At 43.4% G+C, this 13,739-nt stretch overlaps 1 protein-coding gene and 1 long non-coding RNA gene across 2 annotated transcripts; one reads left to right on the forward strand and one right to left on the reverse strand.

Annotated features, from left to right (window-relative positions):
• Positions 1–5,390: 5,390 nt before the first annotated feature.
• LOC143134959 (uncharacterized) lies at positions 5,391–6,922 on the reverse strand. Its single transcript, XR_012988737.1, has 3 exons — positions 6,586–6,922; positions 6,123–6,271; positions 5,391–5,962 (listed from the first exon to the last, which is right to left on the reverse strand). It is a non-coding gene; the product is annotated as an uncharacterized LOC143134959 (long non-coding RNA).
• A 3,846-nt stretch (positions 6,923–10,768) lies between these two features.
• LOC143134943 (uncharacterized) lies at positions 10,769–13,049 on the forward strand. The gene is made up of 2 exons (XM_076295680.1): positions 10,769–11,914; positions 12,000–13,049. Exons 1-2 carry the CDS (start codon positions 10,769–10,771, stop codon positions 13,047–13,049), a joined length of 2,196 nt encoding a protein of 731 aa, XP_076151795.1.
• The last annotated feature ends 690 nt before the right edge of the window (positions 13,050–13,739 follow it).

A 13,739-nucleotide genomic window follows, 5' to 3' on the forward strand; every position in this document is an offset into this window, starting at 1 on the left:
CACTCAACTTTACCTGTCTTTCCCACCTGATGACTCTAGCGTTTCCTACCAGATTTCTGCATGCCTTAAGGATATTTCAGCCTGGATGAAAGATCAGCACCTTCAGCTTAATCTCTCAAAAACTGAGGTTTTTTGTGCTTCCAGCTAAAACAGCTATTCCCCAACAGATTAACATCCAGCTTGACTCAACTTCACTGACCCCAACTAGATCAGCACGTAACTTGGGCGTTGTAATTGATGACCGACTTAACTTCTCTGAGCATGTAGCTTCTATTGCAAAATCATGTCGGTTTATGCTTTACAACATTAGGAAGATCAGACCTTATCTGACACAAGATTCCACACAACTTCTTATTCAAACCATCGTCATCTCCAAGCTGGACTATTGTAATTCACTATTAGCTGGCTTACCCGCTTGTGTAATAAGATCATTACAGCTGATTCAGAATGCTGGAGCACGCCTGGTCTTCAATCAGCCAAAGAGGACACATGTAACTTCTCTCCTAGTTACTCTCCATTGGCTCCCTATAGTAGCCAGAATTACATTTAAATCTCTCACTTTGGCCTATAGGACACTGACTGGATCTGCTCCTAGTTATTTTAATTCAACAATCAAGGCAAGGCGTACATACCCAACTGTCCACTGTGGTCTTCTGATGAGCGTCTGTTATGTTGACCAGTCATATACACTAGGTCTAATTCAAGACTCTTTTCCTCAGTAGTTCCGTGTTGGTGGAATGAGTCGCCCAGTGCTCTCCGTTCCTGTGGTAGTTTTGGGTCATTTAAGAGGGGTCTAAAGACATTCCTGTTCAACATGCACTTAGTTCTTTAAGCGCTTCTTATGCATTTTCATTGCTTATTTTATTAGGCTATTGATTGATTTGATATTGTTATTCTCCTTATTATAGTTTGACCAACACTCTAATCTGTTTCCTGTGAAATTTTAAATATTATGTTGTTTTTGTATTTGTGTGTCGCTTTGGACAAAGGCGTCTGCAAAATCCCATAACCATTATGGAGCAACTTTTCTTATGGAAGGGTTAAGCTAATGGTAATCTAGTTAGCTTCTTCCTATTCACAAAGACTAACTAGCTAACATGTTTTTTAATTTCTTATAATATATTAATTATTCAGTTAGCCTATACATATTCCTCACATAACAATCTTCACATGCTATTACAGATGTATTACATGATCCTAAACAAATTGTTATGATATTATGTTATAGTTTACCTGTTACTGCTGAGCATAATGTGAGGGGAGCGACATAATTCACAAGCTTCCTCAGTGTACAGGTAGAGGGTGTGGCCTCATTCAGGGTTACATATGGGTATTTGTGTGTGTAGGGGTAAGGGTACAATAGGGGTGGGATGGGCAAACATGTCATCATAGCACACTGGACATCAAAACAAAAGGCTCAGGTACAATATTTCATTAGTAGGCAAATCTAGTAGTAAAAGTTTTAAACAGAGTTTCAACCATTTTCTTCAAATACTAAATAAATAGTTAAAGGAGACATATTATACCTCTTTTTAAACAAGTTAGAATAGGTCTATGGGCTATACAAAACATGTTCATAAAGTTTTTTGCACAAAATCAATCTCACATAAAGAGATCTCTGCAGCCTCTATTCTTGCCAGCTTCAGTCCCTTTCAGAATGAGCCGTTTAAGGACTCTGTCACTTTTATGCAAATAAGCTACTGCTGGCCACGCCCCACCTGTCAGATGTTTACGCTGTTCGTTTTCTTCACGTGAAAACCTCCACTGCTTGGGTGAAAATGACGGAATACAGAGGCACACTCTAGCCCAACATTTTCGACCCAGAGTCGGACCCAGATCAAGATGAAGAGGAGCCACCTGCAGAAACACCTTCACGAATGCTGCAAGCAGTTTATAAATGGTTTGTTTTTAAATCAATGTATTTGCTATCTCTCCTACGTGCCAAATTAGTCTTGGCTATTAGCCTTTACCCTGTTCAGCCTGTTATGAAGTAAACGTAATGTAATTTTTCGTGACAAAGCCAGTCCTTTTACAATATTTAACATTTGCTTGTATTTGAAACTTTACTAGATTCACAGCACTTGATTAGCTTTTATTATTATTATTTTAATTATTATATAGGTGTGCTTGTGGAAATTGTTGGGCAATGCCAACTGAGGCAGAGTATATGCTGCCAGGAGATTACACAGGTAACTTTTCTAAGCAGAAAGGCCTGCAAATATGTTACCGTGTTACTAACTTATTTACAAATGAGCTAGCGAGTATGCTGCCATATTACTCACTCATTTACGAATAATGCTAGGGACTGTGCTAGCATAGCACTCACCTTACCTTACCATTATAGATCACACGACGTCTGCAGCAGACGGGTTTATACCCGGTGTGCCTGAATGTTTATTCTCTTCAGAACGCACTGAACATACAGGGCCGTGGGAAGTGAGTTTTGGTTGGGGGTGCTGTAGTCCGGGGGGGGGGGATGGGGTTGCATGACACATAGCACAGGCATACATCACTGTCAAGAACATTATGGCTACACTACAGAAAAAATGGGACAAAATGTCGCAAACCACAGATTGATACTAACGCAAACAAAGTAACCGTCTGCTATCTGACGCTACACTAGTAAGGTAACGAAGTTGCTGTAGCCTTGCACCGAAATCGACGGTGAACACGTAAAATATAAAACTGTTGAACACCAACATTAATAAAACGTAATAATTATTGACACTTCTGACATGGGTGTCAAAACAGCATAAAGACCCTATCGCACAGCATATTAGACAGAACACATTGACTCAAAACATATGCATAACATATGCATATGTTTATGTTGTATGTATGTTGCATATGCATATACACAGCGCAATATTCATAGGCTAGCCTACATTAAATTGATCCACATATCACAAATATAGCCTACAACAAATGCTGACATCATAAACGCACAGTGTAGCCTTTAACCTACACTTTCAAAAAGAGAAAGAACGCTCTGAGGAGGCCACTGAAACAGGCACGCAAAGACACAGATGAATAAGTTCATCTACCTCGCTGAAGAGAGCTCTTGTTTGTGGATGGAGCGTACTCAATATCCATGCCACCTTTCACCGTGGTGCACCGAGACTCCCCGATAACACTATGCATAATTTTAAGCTGAAGATTGAGGCGGCCCGTGTTCAGCTCCTTATAGGGATGTAACGATTACCGGTATAATGATAAACCGTGATAAAAATGTTGACGATAACAATTACCGTTTTCTTTTGAAATATCATAATTATCACGGTTGATTACCACGGTGTTGAAACCGTGTGTTTAATCCTTCCCAGCTTCATCCGAGCCTGCTTTTGACATACAGTAGGCCTGGTACAATGAAGCAAAATTGGTACCCTAATGATTCTGTTGTCCAATTGATGGTTTTAACTGCTATTTGGATTAGGCTACAACTGATTTTAAAAGGCGGAACATTTTCACAGCAAAACTTGCACTGTATCATTTAGCCGCTCTGCGTTTTTCTTTTTTTATCTTCGCGTCCACATTAAATCCATTCCACTCACGTTATCAGAAGAGCACAGTAGCCTAACGTTTTATTTCTCAGGGTAGGAATTTCACGGCGGCCACGTCGTTGCCCCTTGCGTTGGCCGTGATGTCCCTTTGAAAATCAGAGGTTTACAGGCCACGGTGGCCTTGGTGCCCTTCTTTCAATATCCTGCTTTGCATCCTACTAATAGCGATTTTTATTTAGCCTATGGCCTGTCAAAATATTCACAGCGCAAATTCATTTAGTATTTTATGCAGTGGAGAAAGTGACAGCGCAAGAAAGAAAGTGCATCTAAATTCACCCATTCTTCTCAGTTGAACTACTCGCGAACGAGCCTGCTTATCACGCAGACATCAGTATCACATGAAAGAGCTTTTTCTCAGCTTTTAAACGATGTTAGCCGCGAATTGCTATGGTGAACGGTTCGCGAGAAAAGTAAATAATATAATTCAATTTAATCATAAATTCTACTGAAGGTTTTGCGTCCATCACCCTACCCATTCCTCTCGGTGAAATACTTCACAAACCTTTCGTTTAACACATAACAAACCATATATCAGAATAAACAGCAGACCTTACCGAACACAAAGATGTAAAGCAGTCACCTGTACAGTTAGCCGTTCCAGAGTAATCCAGTTTTGAATTTGCAGTAAATTTCGACATGCATGGATGTCAAATTTGGGCTTTAAGTTTTACAATGTGTTTAAATTGTTCCACATGATTTCATAACGGGCCAAATACAAAATAAATGTTACAAATATCACCTAGATATCGGTAAATCAGAGGACAGCTGACTAAGAGTTTGTGAAAGTATCACAAAATGCTAAGCATGCATCTAGGCTATTTGAGTTTCTTAAAGCTGAACTGTGCTTAAATTGTTCAATACATGATTTCATAACAGGCCAAATATAAAATAAATGTTAAATATAGCCTAGATATCTGTAAATATTAGATGATCGATCAGATCATTTGCAGTTCTATGTAATATGTCATGTTTCATGTTTTTGTAATGTTTCATACAGTGATGCAGGTCTACTGCAGTGAATAGGCTATACAACTTTGATCATTTTTATAGCCTACTACTGTATAGTTAACTTTGGCCTTGGTGCCCTAACATGTGGCCTTTGTGCCCTCCACCAAATATGCTCAACTGAAGGCCAAGTGGACTTGCCCCCAGAATGGTGAAATTCCAAGCCTGGTCTCACTCATTGGATCCAGATAACAGTAATAGCAACCTCCAAATAATGTTAGGGTAAGTTAAGCTATAAGCACATACCCAATTAAACATAAACGGGACACTTTTTGAAACAATTTCAGCTTGTGTAGGCCTATCAGTGCTTTCTGAACATATTGAACACACTTTTAAAAATACCGTGATAATACCGAAAACCGTGATAATTTTGGTCACTATAACCGTGAGGTTCAATTTTCATACCGTTACATCCCTAGCTCCTTAGGAAACTCACGGTAATATTCAGCTACTTAATATAGCATATTGTCGTACCATAAAGCTAGCGTCATAGGATATCTCCCTCAGGTTTGTTGTGTTAATTTGTTTTGTTTTTGTTTAGATCTCCCAGGTCTAATGTAACATTTTTAGTGCATAATAGACAGGGGGACGGAGAGCTTCTTTTTTTCTGATCGCGAGTGGTATGACACATAAATACGCGTGCTTTCCTGCACTTCCCACGGCTATGTGAACATATACAGAGCTGACCATGGGGCCTTACGGCTACGGGGAATAGAGCAGTATGTGTTATTTATTAAGCTACTTACTAGTTTTTCCCAGTGTTTATGAGAAGTGACAGGCTACCGTTTTTATCAGCAATGTTCACTAATGTTCATAGGCCACTAATGGCCTTACACACCAACACATGCCCCAATTGTTGTTTTCTTTCTTTTTATGTATGGCTATTGTCTGCAAATTCAGCAGGTATCAAACATACACTCGTGACACATTTAAGACATTACAATATATTTATTACACAAAACAGAAGTAAAACATGACATATGCAATATGACAATTGTACTTTGTGCACTTTTGACAGAACTGACAGATTACGTAACCTGCTAACTACTGCAATGTTTCTTTTTTTTCTTTAGTCGTTACAGATAGCTTGCCTACAGGAGCTTTGTCATTTGGTGTTGGGGATTCCTTGGATGCAGAATAAGGGTCGTCATCCCGTCATGTGTGGTCCTGCGTGTTCGTCGGAGTTTCCTGACAGCCAAGGACAATACGTGGGCTTCAAACTGCCTCCCCTGGATTGAAGCGAGACACATAGTTGGCGATCACCTCCTCCTTCTCTGGGTGCTCAAACTCTGAGGACAGGTCCGGAGGAATGCTTATTTTCAGGAGTTCCTCCCTGTATGCTTCTTGGTCCACAAAGACCTCACCCATGATGAAGCCCATCAAGTCTTCCACATACCCTGTGCAATATTTCACACTTCGTAACTATGTACATAGTTTGTAAAGCATTTCATTGTACATTTATTTATTGTTTTGTTCATTGTAAAGACACCATAGTGCAATAGCATGCAAAATGAACAGATCTTTTATTGTTGATAAATAAAAAATTATGTAACTTACGGAATGTTGTCTCGGTTTTGATGGGTTTCACCCTGCACTCTCCCTTCCTGTACTTTGGGAAATGCATCCTGTAGAGAGGGTCCCCAGAGGATAAGGTGGCCTGGTCTCGTGCAGCATCCTCATTGTAATGCAGAGCAGCCAGGTAGAGTCTTGCGCAGTAAAGAGAAAACCAAACATGAAAATAATGGCATGCACATAATATGCACGTTTACTTTGAGCTAAAAACTGAGGCTACAATTTCTTGCACTGTCAGTACTATAGCTCGCTTTATTTACAACAGCAAACATTAGCCTAGACTACTGGCCACCTTCATTGTACTGTTTTACAAATATATTTCAAAGTTCTGATAGGTTTTTCTATCAATTGATATTTCACTATGACAGAGTGGACATGTTAAGCTTGACAACATCCAACTACACACATAATATGATGAAAATTATGAAACATAAGTGGAAATACTTACTCTGCAACTCGCCACTGCTTCAGTCTCCATTGAAGAAAGAAAAAATGCTCGTAGTGATGTCACTGAAAACATCAGTGGGTTTCTTAAAGGGACAGTTACCCCATAATGACAGGGTGGACCGCAATTTCAGGGACACATGCAAAATGTTCAATATGATTATGAAAATACAATATACATGATCAAAATGACTTGTTTTATCAAATAACTTATTGTGGACAATAAAACCATGTTAACATTTTTTTGATTTAGTATCATTTAACCACTTATTACACACACTGTAGTTAGCCGAGCAGTGTGTGGGACATGCCAAAATCACGTACATCCAATGAAAAGAAATTGTATAAAATGAAGGAAACACATTTTAAAAGACTTATCATTGTACTGATATGTGTGCAAGTGTTTGGCCACTTATAATAAGACCTCAGACTTTCATTATTCTGCTACATTTTCATGATGACTGAGTGAGTCTGATGAGGACACCAAAGGCACTTCATAGTGATATTGACTCAGATAACATGACCATGGGTGTGTTCCAAACGGGTAAAGTTGCTGCCTTTTAAGATATCTAACTGGGGAGCAAGGCAGCAAGTGCAGTTCGAAACCGAAAAAACTAATTCTGCTGCCTTTTAAGATGTCTTAGAATTCCCAAATAACTTTTGGAGGCAGCATCCATGCACACTTCATGCTCCCTCCTACCCATAATCCCTTGCGGCAAGGTCTGAAACAGCTGTGAAAGGTAAACAAACATGGCGGATGACATCGGTAATGGTTGCTGAATCTGTTTAAAATATCATTTGTGTGACCTTATTTTGCTTAGATTTGTAGATAAGAGATGAAAAATAAACAACTTACTATCTGATTATGCCATTGTTGTAACCATTAATAGCGTCTGGTCTGATATATCTGCCGGCCGTAAAACTAATTTATACCGTTAGCCTGCTAGCTTATCGGCCGGCCAATATATAGGGCCGATATTTGCGTTTTTTACATGTATCGGCATCGGCCGATAAGCGCCTGCGTTCGCCGATAGTTTTTTCCCCCGCATTATTTACATACAGGCGTCCACATGCAGCTCTGTGTTGCTGGAGACGCTGCAATTCACGTGCAGACTGCCCCTCCCCCACGAACAGAGAGCTGAAAGCCTGCTCTTCAAGACAACAGTAAACTTTAAACTTTCAAAGCATCTTTTAACTGTTTGACTTAGCTTAAATATTGCCATACACTTTGAAGGTGGAAGGAAGTTTGTGGGTCCAAGTGGAAAATGCGAATGATATAGGTAGCCTACTTTATTTAATGCTTAATGCCTCGTTTATAAAACTGCTTGCCATTGTATTTAGGTAGCTGCAAATAGCTAAGTTGTGGGCTAGGCTATCCATATGCATGCGGTAGCTACAAACACTGATCATATGATTAATGCCAACGTTGTTCCGTGGTATTTGTGGGAGTTTTATTCAGCGACCACCTGGCTGAGTGTTGGACGCGTGTGGTGTGTGTGTGTCTCCCTCCCTGAATGCCCCTCTTCTATAAGACTGCTTGCCATTGTATTTAGGGAGCTGCACTAAGTTGTAGGCTATCCGTTTGCATGGGGTAGCAGTAGCTGTTACGAACACTGGTCAATCATATGATTAAGTAATGCCGACGTTGTTCCGTGGTATTTGTGGGAGTTTTATTCAGTGACCACCTGGCTGAGTTTTGGACGCGTGTGGTGTGTGCGTCTCCCTCCCCATCTCGCCCCTGATCCACTAGCATGCGATGCGAACACCGCGACGCAGTATCCCTATTCATTTCTATGAGAAGCGAATTCCGCACCCGCATAGGATTCTGGGTATGGGGCGCGTCAAAAAGTTCAGCAATCCCCAACTTTATGCAAATGAATCCGTCCATCGCGAGGCGAGTATCCAATAGTAGAGCAAAACGCAGGGGAGGTCCATCATCACGTAGCCTAAACAAAACCTAATTTTCCGGTAGTTTGGTTACCGCCAACATACAGAAACATGTCAGATGAGAAAAAATAATCATAGCAGTGTCTACATTTCCGTGTTTGTATGATGTGTGGCTAGAATCCTACAGGGACAACTTCATGATTGAAATGACCGCCCAACTTGCAAACTAATTTATTGATGTGACTTTCCCTCGGTAGCCTAATTTCAAAATAGTGGAGGGAAACATTTTGTTTGGTTGTTTACTAGGCTACCTGCTCTTGCCCTGCCGTTTCCACGCATCTACAAAAGGGAACGCCCATCAAAGCGTCCTCATGGAGCGTTGCGATTTGGGGAGTTCGCATCGCATGCTAGTGGATCACAGGCGTCTCCCTTCGAGCGGGCGGAGTTGCCATCGCAGTGATATCAGAGCTTTAATAATGAGAGACGTGTTATATGTAGTTGAATATTAATTCGTGTTAACATTTATCATGTACCAGACATACCGTGTATGCCTTACTTGTTTAGAGCCGTTTGCTAACGTTATCATTATCAATCCAGTTCAATGGTGGTTCGTCAGCTACCAAACAGAAGTTTGTGTGTGCGTCTGGTCTGTCTCACTCATGGGACACACGCATCACAGCGATATGAGAGTGCTGCGCTACCTGAAGGAGAGATTTTAAAACTGAGAGATATGTTTATATAGGCTACCTTTTGACGTTGATGCCGTTTAGAACAGAAACATTTGACACCACGTTATTTTCCTCTGCTGATTTATGTTCTGTGGTTGACATCTGGCAGCTTTTTTTAGAAAAATATAGACATAGAACAATTTAAACCATGCAGTCTTAAATTACAAATCAAGCACTTTATTTCAATAGCTAATTTTCAGGCTTATTGTTTTCTTAAATTATTTAAATGTGTTGACAAAGGACATTTTGTGATGACCTGAATTATGTCTTATAGTATGTCAGCAAGCAATGCGTCATCAAGGCTGTGTTGTAAGATGTTGATGAAAGCATTTTGCACAGTTAACCATATTCAGTGCACCCATCCATAAGTTCAATGTTCCTTTTTTAAATTGAGACTTATAACATTTGTTATCATTTGTGTGATTATGTGTCATTTGTATTATGTAAATTGAGGGAGCAAAATAAATGCAATATCGGCTCAAGAAAATCGGCAGCCTGTATCGGTCATCGGTTTAGGCTGATGGAAAAAAATCGGTATCGGTATCGGCACTAAAAAATCCATATCGGTCGATCCCTAGTGGAGAGTATCTGTTGACCAGCGAACAAAGCAACTACCGAGTAAGTATGTCAACACACACAGCATATTTTAGCGATACTGGAAGAATATTTAAAAATGGCGCCGGGGGAAGGTTTAACCTTCGCCCTAAATGACGTAGGGGAAGACTTTAAACAAGATTTGTGAAAATATGTGGTAAAATGTATATGTGTAATGTATTACATATTGAAGTAAACATGTTGAAAAAGTTATTTTGTTTGAATATAGATTGTTAGTATAACATTAGCGGTCATTTTATCAGACTTTTTCATGGTGTAATTAGTGACATTCAAATACGCCTGAAAATGGCGGCAGATTTAAAAAATAAAACCAAAGCGCGTTAGCGCGTTAGCTTGATGCCCAGATATAGTAGTCATACAGAAGGAATTCGCCATTTCCATGAATAAATGTGATGGTCAGATTGTAATTACATACTTTATCATCGTGTAATGTTTTGGATTCGTAGATTTATATAATTAATTGTCCTGAAGTTTAAACTGGGCAATCAGTGCAAGTTAGACACCCCTGCACGATGAGGCAGGAGGTTGTCGATACTCACGGTAAGTATAACGACCACTGAGGCGATTTTTATTCACATAATTACCACCAGGTTGCTGCCTTTTCTATCCAGTAGGTGGCAGTCCAGGATAAGGAATAGCAGAGCCATGGCTTTATATATATATGGCTCTGCGGTATCTTATCCTGGACTGCCACCTACTGGATAGAAAAGGCAGCAACCTAGTGGTAATTATACAAGAATAGTAGCGATACAAAAAAAAAAAAACATGAATCCAACCACATAATAACCATTGAAAATAATGCTTTTGCAGAGCCACATTCCAACAACATAATCACCGCCAAATAAACAATTCTTTAGTTTTGAAGTTTTGAATTTCCCCTGGGGGATTAATAAAGTATCTATCTGTCTGTCTAGTCTAGTTTTAATAAATTTTATGTATTTTTATTTTTTCAGGAAAATGCCTAGAAAATACAGCCGAGAAGATGTGGCTAAGGCCCTGCAGGAGTTGGAGGAGGGCGGGAGCCTCCGCAAGGTGGCTGCCCGCCACGGAATCCCCCACACCACCCTCCAGGACTGGAGGAAGGGGAAGTATGGCCACTTGCCCCATACTAACCATGCCCTCATGCCGGAGGAGGAGGAGGCGTTGGTGGGCTACATTTTTTGGATGGTAGCCCACGGGTTCCCCATCACCCGCTCAGTGGCCTTGTTATTGGCCACTGAGATCTGCAAGGCGTCGGGACGGACTTCACCACTGGTGAACATGGAGAAGGGCCTGAGCAAGATGTGGTGGACTCGCTTCCAAGCTCGCCACCCCACCGTGGCCTCACGGAGGCCTGATCCCCTGGATAGGGAGAGGGTCCATGGGGCCACGGTGGCGCGGGTGGACGAGCTCTTCCGCATCTGCCAGGCCCTGTACCAGCAGCATGGGTTCGGCGGGACCCCAGCCCAGATATACAACTGCGACGAGACGGGCTTTGGAGACAAGGGCCACTCCAGGCAGCGTGTCCTCTGCCGTAAAGGGCAGAGGCACGTGTACGCGCAGCAGGTGACCACCAGGGACCACGTCACCGTCCACTGCTGCGCGAACGCCGCTGGGGAGAGCATACCCCCGTTCATCATTTTTCAGGGGTGCCTCCGCAGCACGGCCTACAGCCTGGAGGGGCCCACCAACGCACTCTACGGCGTGTCGGAGAGAGGCTATATGGACAGCGACTTGTTCGTGAAGTGGCTGGGGCACTTCGTCAGGCACGCCCGGCAGGAGCGGCCCCTCCTCCTCTTCATGGACCAGCATGAGGCCCATGTTGGGAAGGGGGTGGTCGACTTCTGTCGGGCCAACAGGATCGAGGTGGTGTGCCTGCCAGCGCACACCACCCATGTGCTCCAGCCACTGGACGTGGCGGTGTACGGTTCATTGAAGGCGGCGTTCTCCCGTTTGGCACAGGAGATGGGGTTGGTGCGAGGAGACCTGGTGCTGGGCAAGCGGCACTTTTCAGCGGTGCTGAAGTACGTGGTGGAGCAGGCCTGTACGCCCAATACCATCAAGAGCGGGTTCCGCTCTACAGGCCTGTTCCCGCTTGACAGGACAGCGGTGGACGACTCAAAGGTGAGTTAGCAGAAAAAAAACAGTTTGACATTATGTGAAGTACAATTCATTGGATTAACATATTTTTCTAAACACCTACTAACAGCTCGTCAAAGGCCTCCGGGACCCAAACCATCTCCCGTCTGATACAGACGAGGACCCGGAGGACCTCCCTGACGTCACTGACGTCTCCACCGCTGGCACCGCTGACGCCGCTGCCCACACCAGGTCTGCCACCACCTCCACCACCTCCGCCGCTGACACAGGAACCGTCACCGCCACCGTCCTAGCCTCCTCCACCGCCGTAGAGTGCGCTCCATCGCCCGTCTCGTCGCCCTGGGGTCCCGCCGACCCTGCTGCCACCATGTTCACCACCACCGTCCCGACGCCTTGCAGGCCCAACGCCTCCTCCTCCTCCACCACCACCACCAACGCCGCAGCCCCCACCACCGCCGCTGCTGCTGCTGCTGTCGCCCCCTCCACCACCACCGCTGCCCCCACCACCGGGCAGTGTCCCACCTGTAGAAGGTACCCAAATTCCCTGGTGTCGGCCGGTGTCATCCCAGCAGGGTTGGCTGACATCCTTGTGCCCCCACATTTTGACCGGCCGGCCCGGGGGAGGAGGAGAATGCCTCTGCCAGCGAGGGTAATCACTGCAGATGCCTACGCGGCCCTCCTGGCAGAGAGGGAGGAGGAGGACAGGCGCAAAGAGGCGGAGAAAAGAGAGCGGGCAGCACAGCGGCTCCTCCGGCAGCAGCAGGTGGCTGAGCGGGCAGCAGAAAGGGCAGCCCGGCAGGCAGAAAGGGCAGCTGCAAGGGCAGCCCAGCAAGAACAGAGGGCAGCACAGCAGGCGCAGAGGGCAGCTGCAAGGGCAGCCCAGCAGCCAGCCCAGCAGGCGGCCAGAGAGCAGCGGGAAGCAAGCCAGGCAGCGTTACGCGCTGCACGGGAGGACCCAGAGCAGTATTGCACTCTGTGCAAGGACATAGCTCCGCCTGGGTCCTTCCGTGACATTCACGAGTGGCTGCAGTGTGACCTGTGCACCCTCTGGTACCACACAGAGTGCCTGGAAGTCGGTGTGGTACCAGAGGGTGAATGGTACTGTTTTAAGTGCCAGGACAGTGTGTCGCTCCAGGTGGCACTGGAACTGGAGCTGTAAATATATGTATAATTTGTAAATAGTGTAAATATTGTAAATAGTGTAAATATTGTACATACTGTATATAGTTCATTGTTTTTTTTATTATATATTAATATATTTTTATATTTATTTTGTTTTGTGTTATGTTCTGTGTGTTCTGGTCTTACAAAGGGCTTCTTGAAATGGCACTTAATTCAGTACACGTGTTGTGTTCTGTGTTTTAGGTCTTACAAGTGCCCACTGCTCTTTAATCTGATGCATTCTCTTACTGCCCTGTAACTGACCCTGGGCAATACCGCGCCAAACCAGAGGCGGCAGACTGTACGGAACATGCTATCATTCGCCCCTTCCATGTACTGTGAACCAGAACTGTGTTGCGCACCCATATTTCACAAGTGTTCTTAAATGTGGCACCTTTCTATGTTCCCTTCTTTGCAGTGCCTTGATGCACTTAGTATTTTTATAATAAAAGTGGTCACCGCCGCACTTGCAATGACTTGTGGAGTTTCCATTGACTTATTCAAGGAGAAGGCTACAGAGAAGAACATGGAAGTACCAAATGACTTGCTGGTAAGGCTAAGCTACATCTAAGATAAATCCTAAAATAATCCTTACCACGTAGTGATCAACAGATATATCCATTAACTACATAATCTACCAACAGTGTAAAATGTGTGTTTAAATCGTACCCAAAAGCGGTGTACGGAA

The sequence above is a fragment of the Alosa pseudoharengus genome, unplaced genomic scaffold, assembly GCF_046254945.1.
Source record: "Alosa pseudoharengus isolate Yale_2024_CS ecotype anadromous, Long Island Sound unplaced genomic scaffold, YU_APseudo_1.1 YU_APseudo_1.1_scf_2, whole genome shotgun sequence".
NCBI classification, from domain to species: domain Eukaryota; kingdom Metazoa; phylum Chordata; class Actinopteri; order Clupeiformes; family Clupeidae; genus Alosa; species Alosa pseudoharengus.

Bases quoted from the DNA above. Each gene is read 5' to 3' on its own strand.
- LOC143134943 (XM_076295680.1), top strand. From the start codon at position 10,769: ATGCCTAGAAAATACAGCCGAGAAGATGTGGCTAAGGCCCTGCAGGAG. The intron at 11,915-11,999 runs GTGAGTTAGCAG...ACCTACTAACAG, and splicing joins CAGCGGTGGACGACTCAAAG to CTCGTCAAAGGCCTCCGGGA.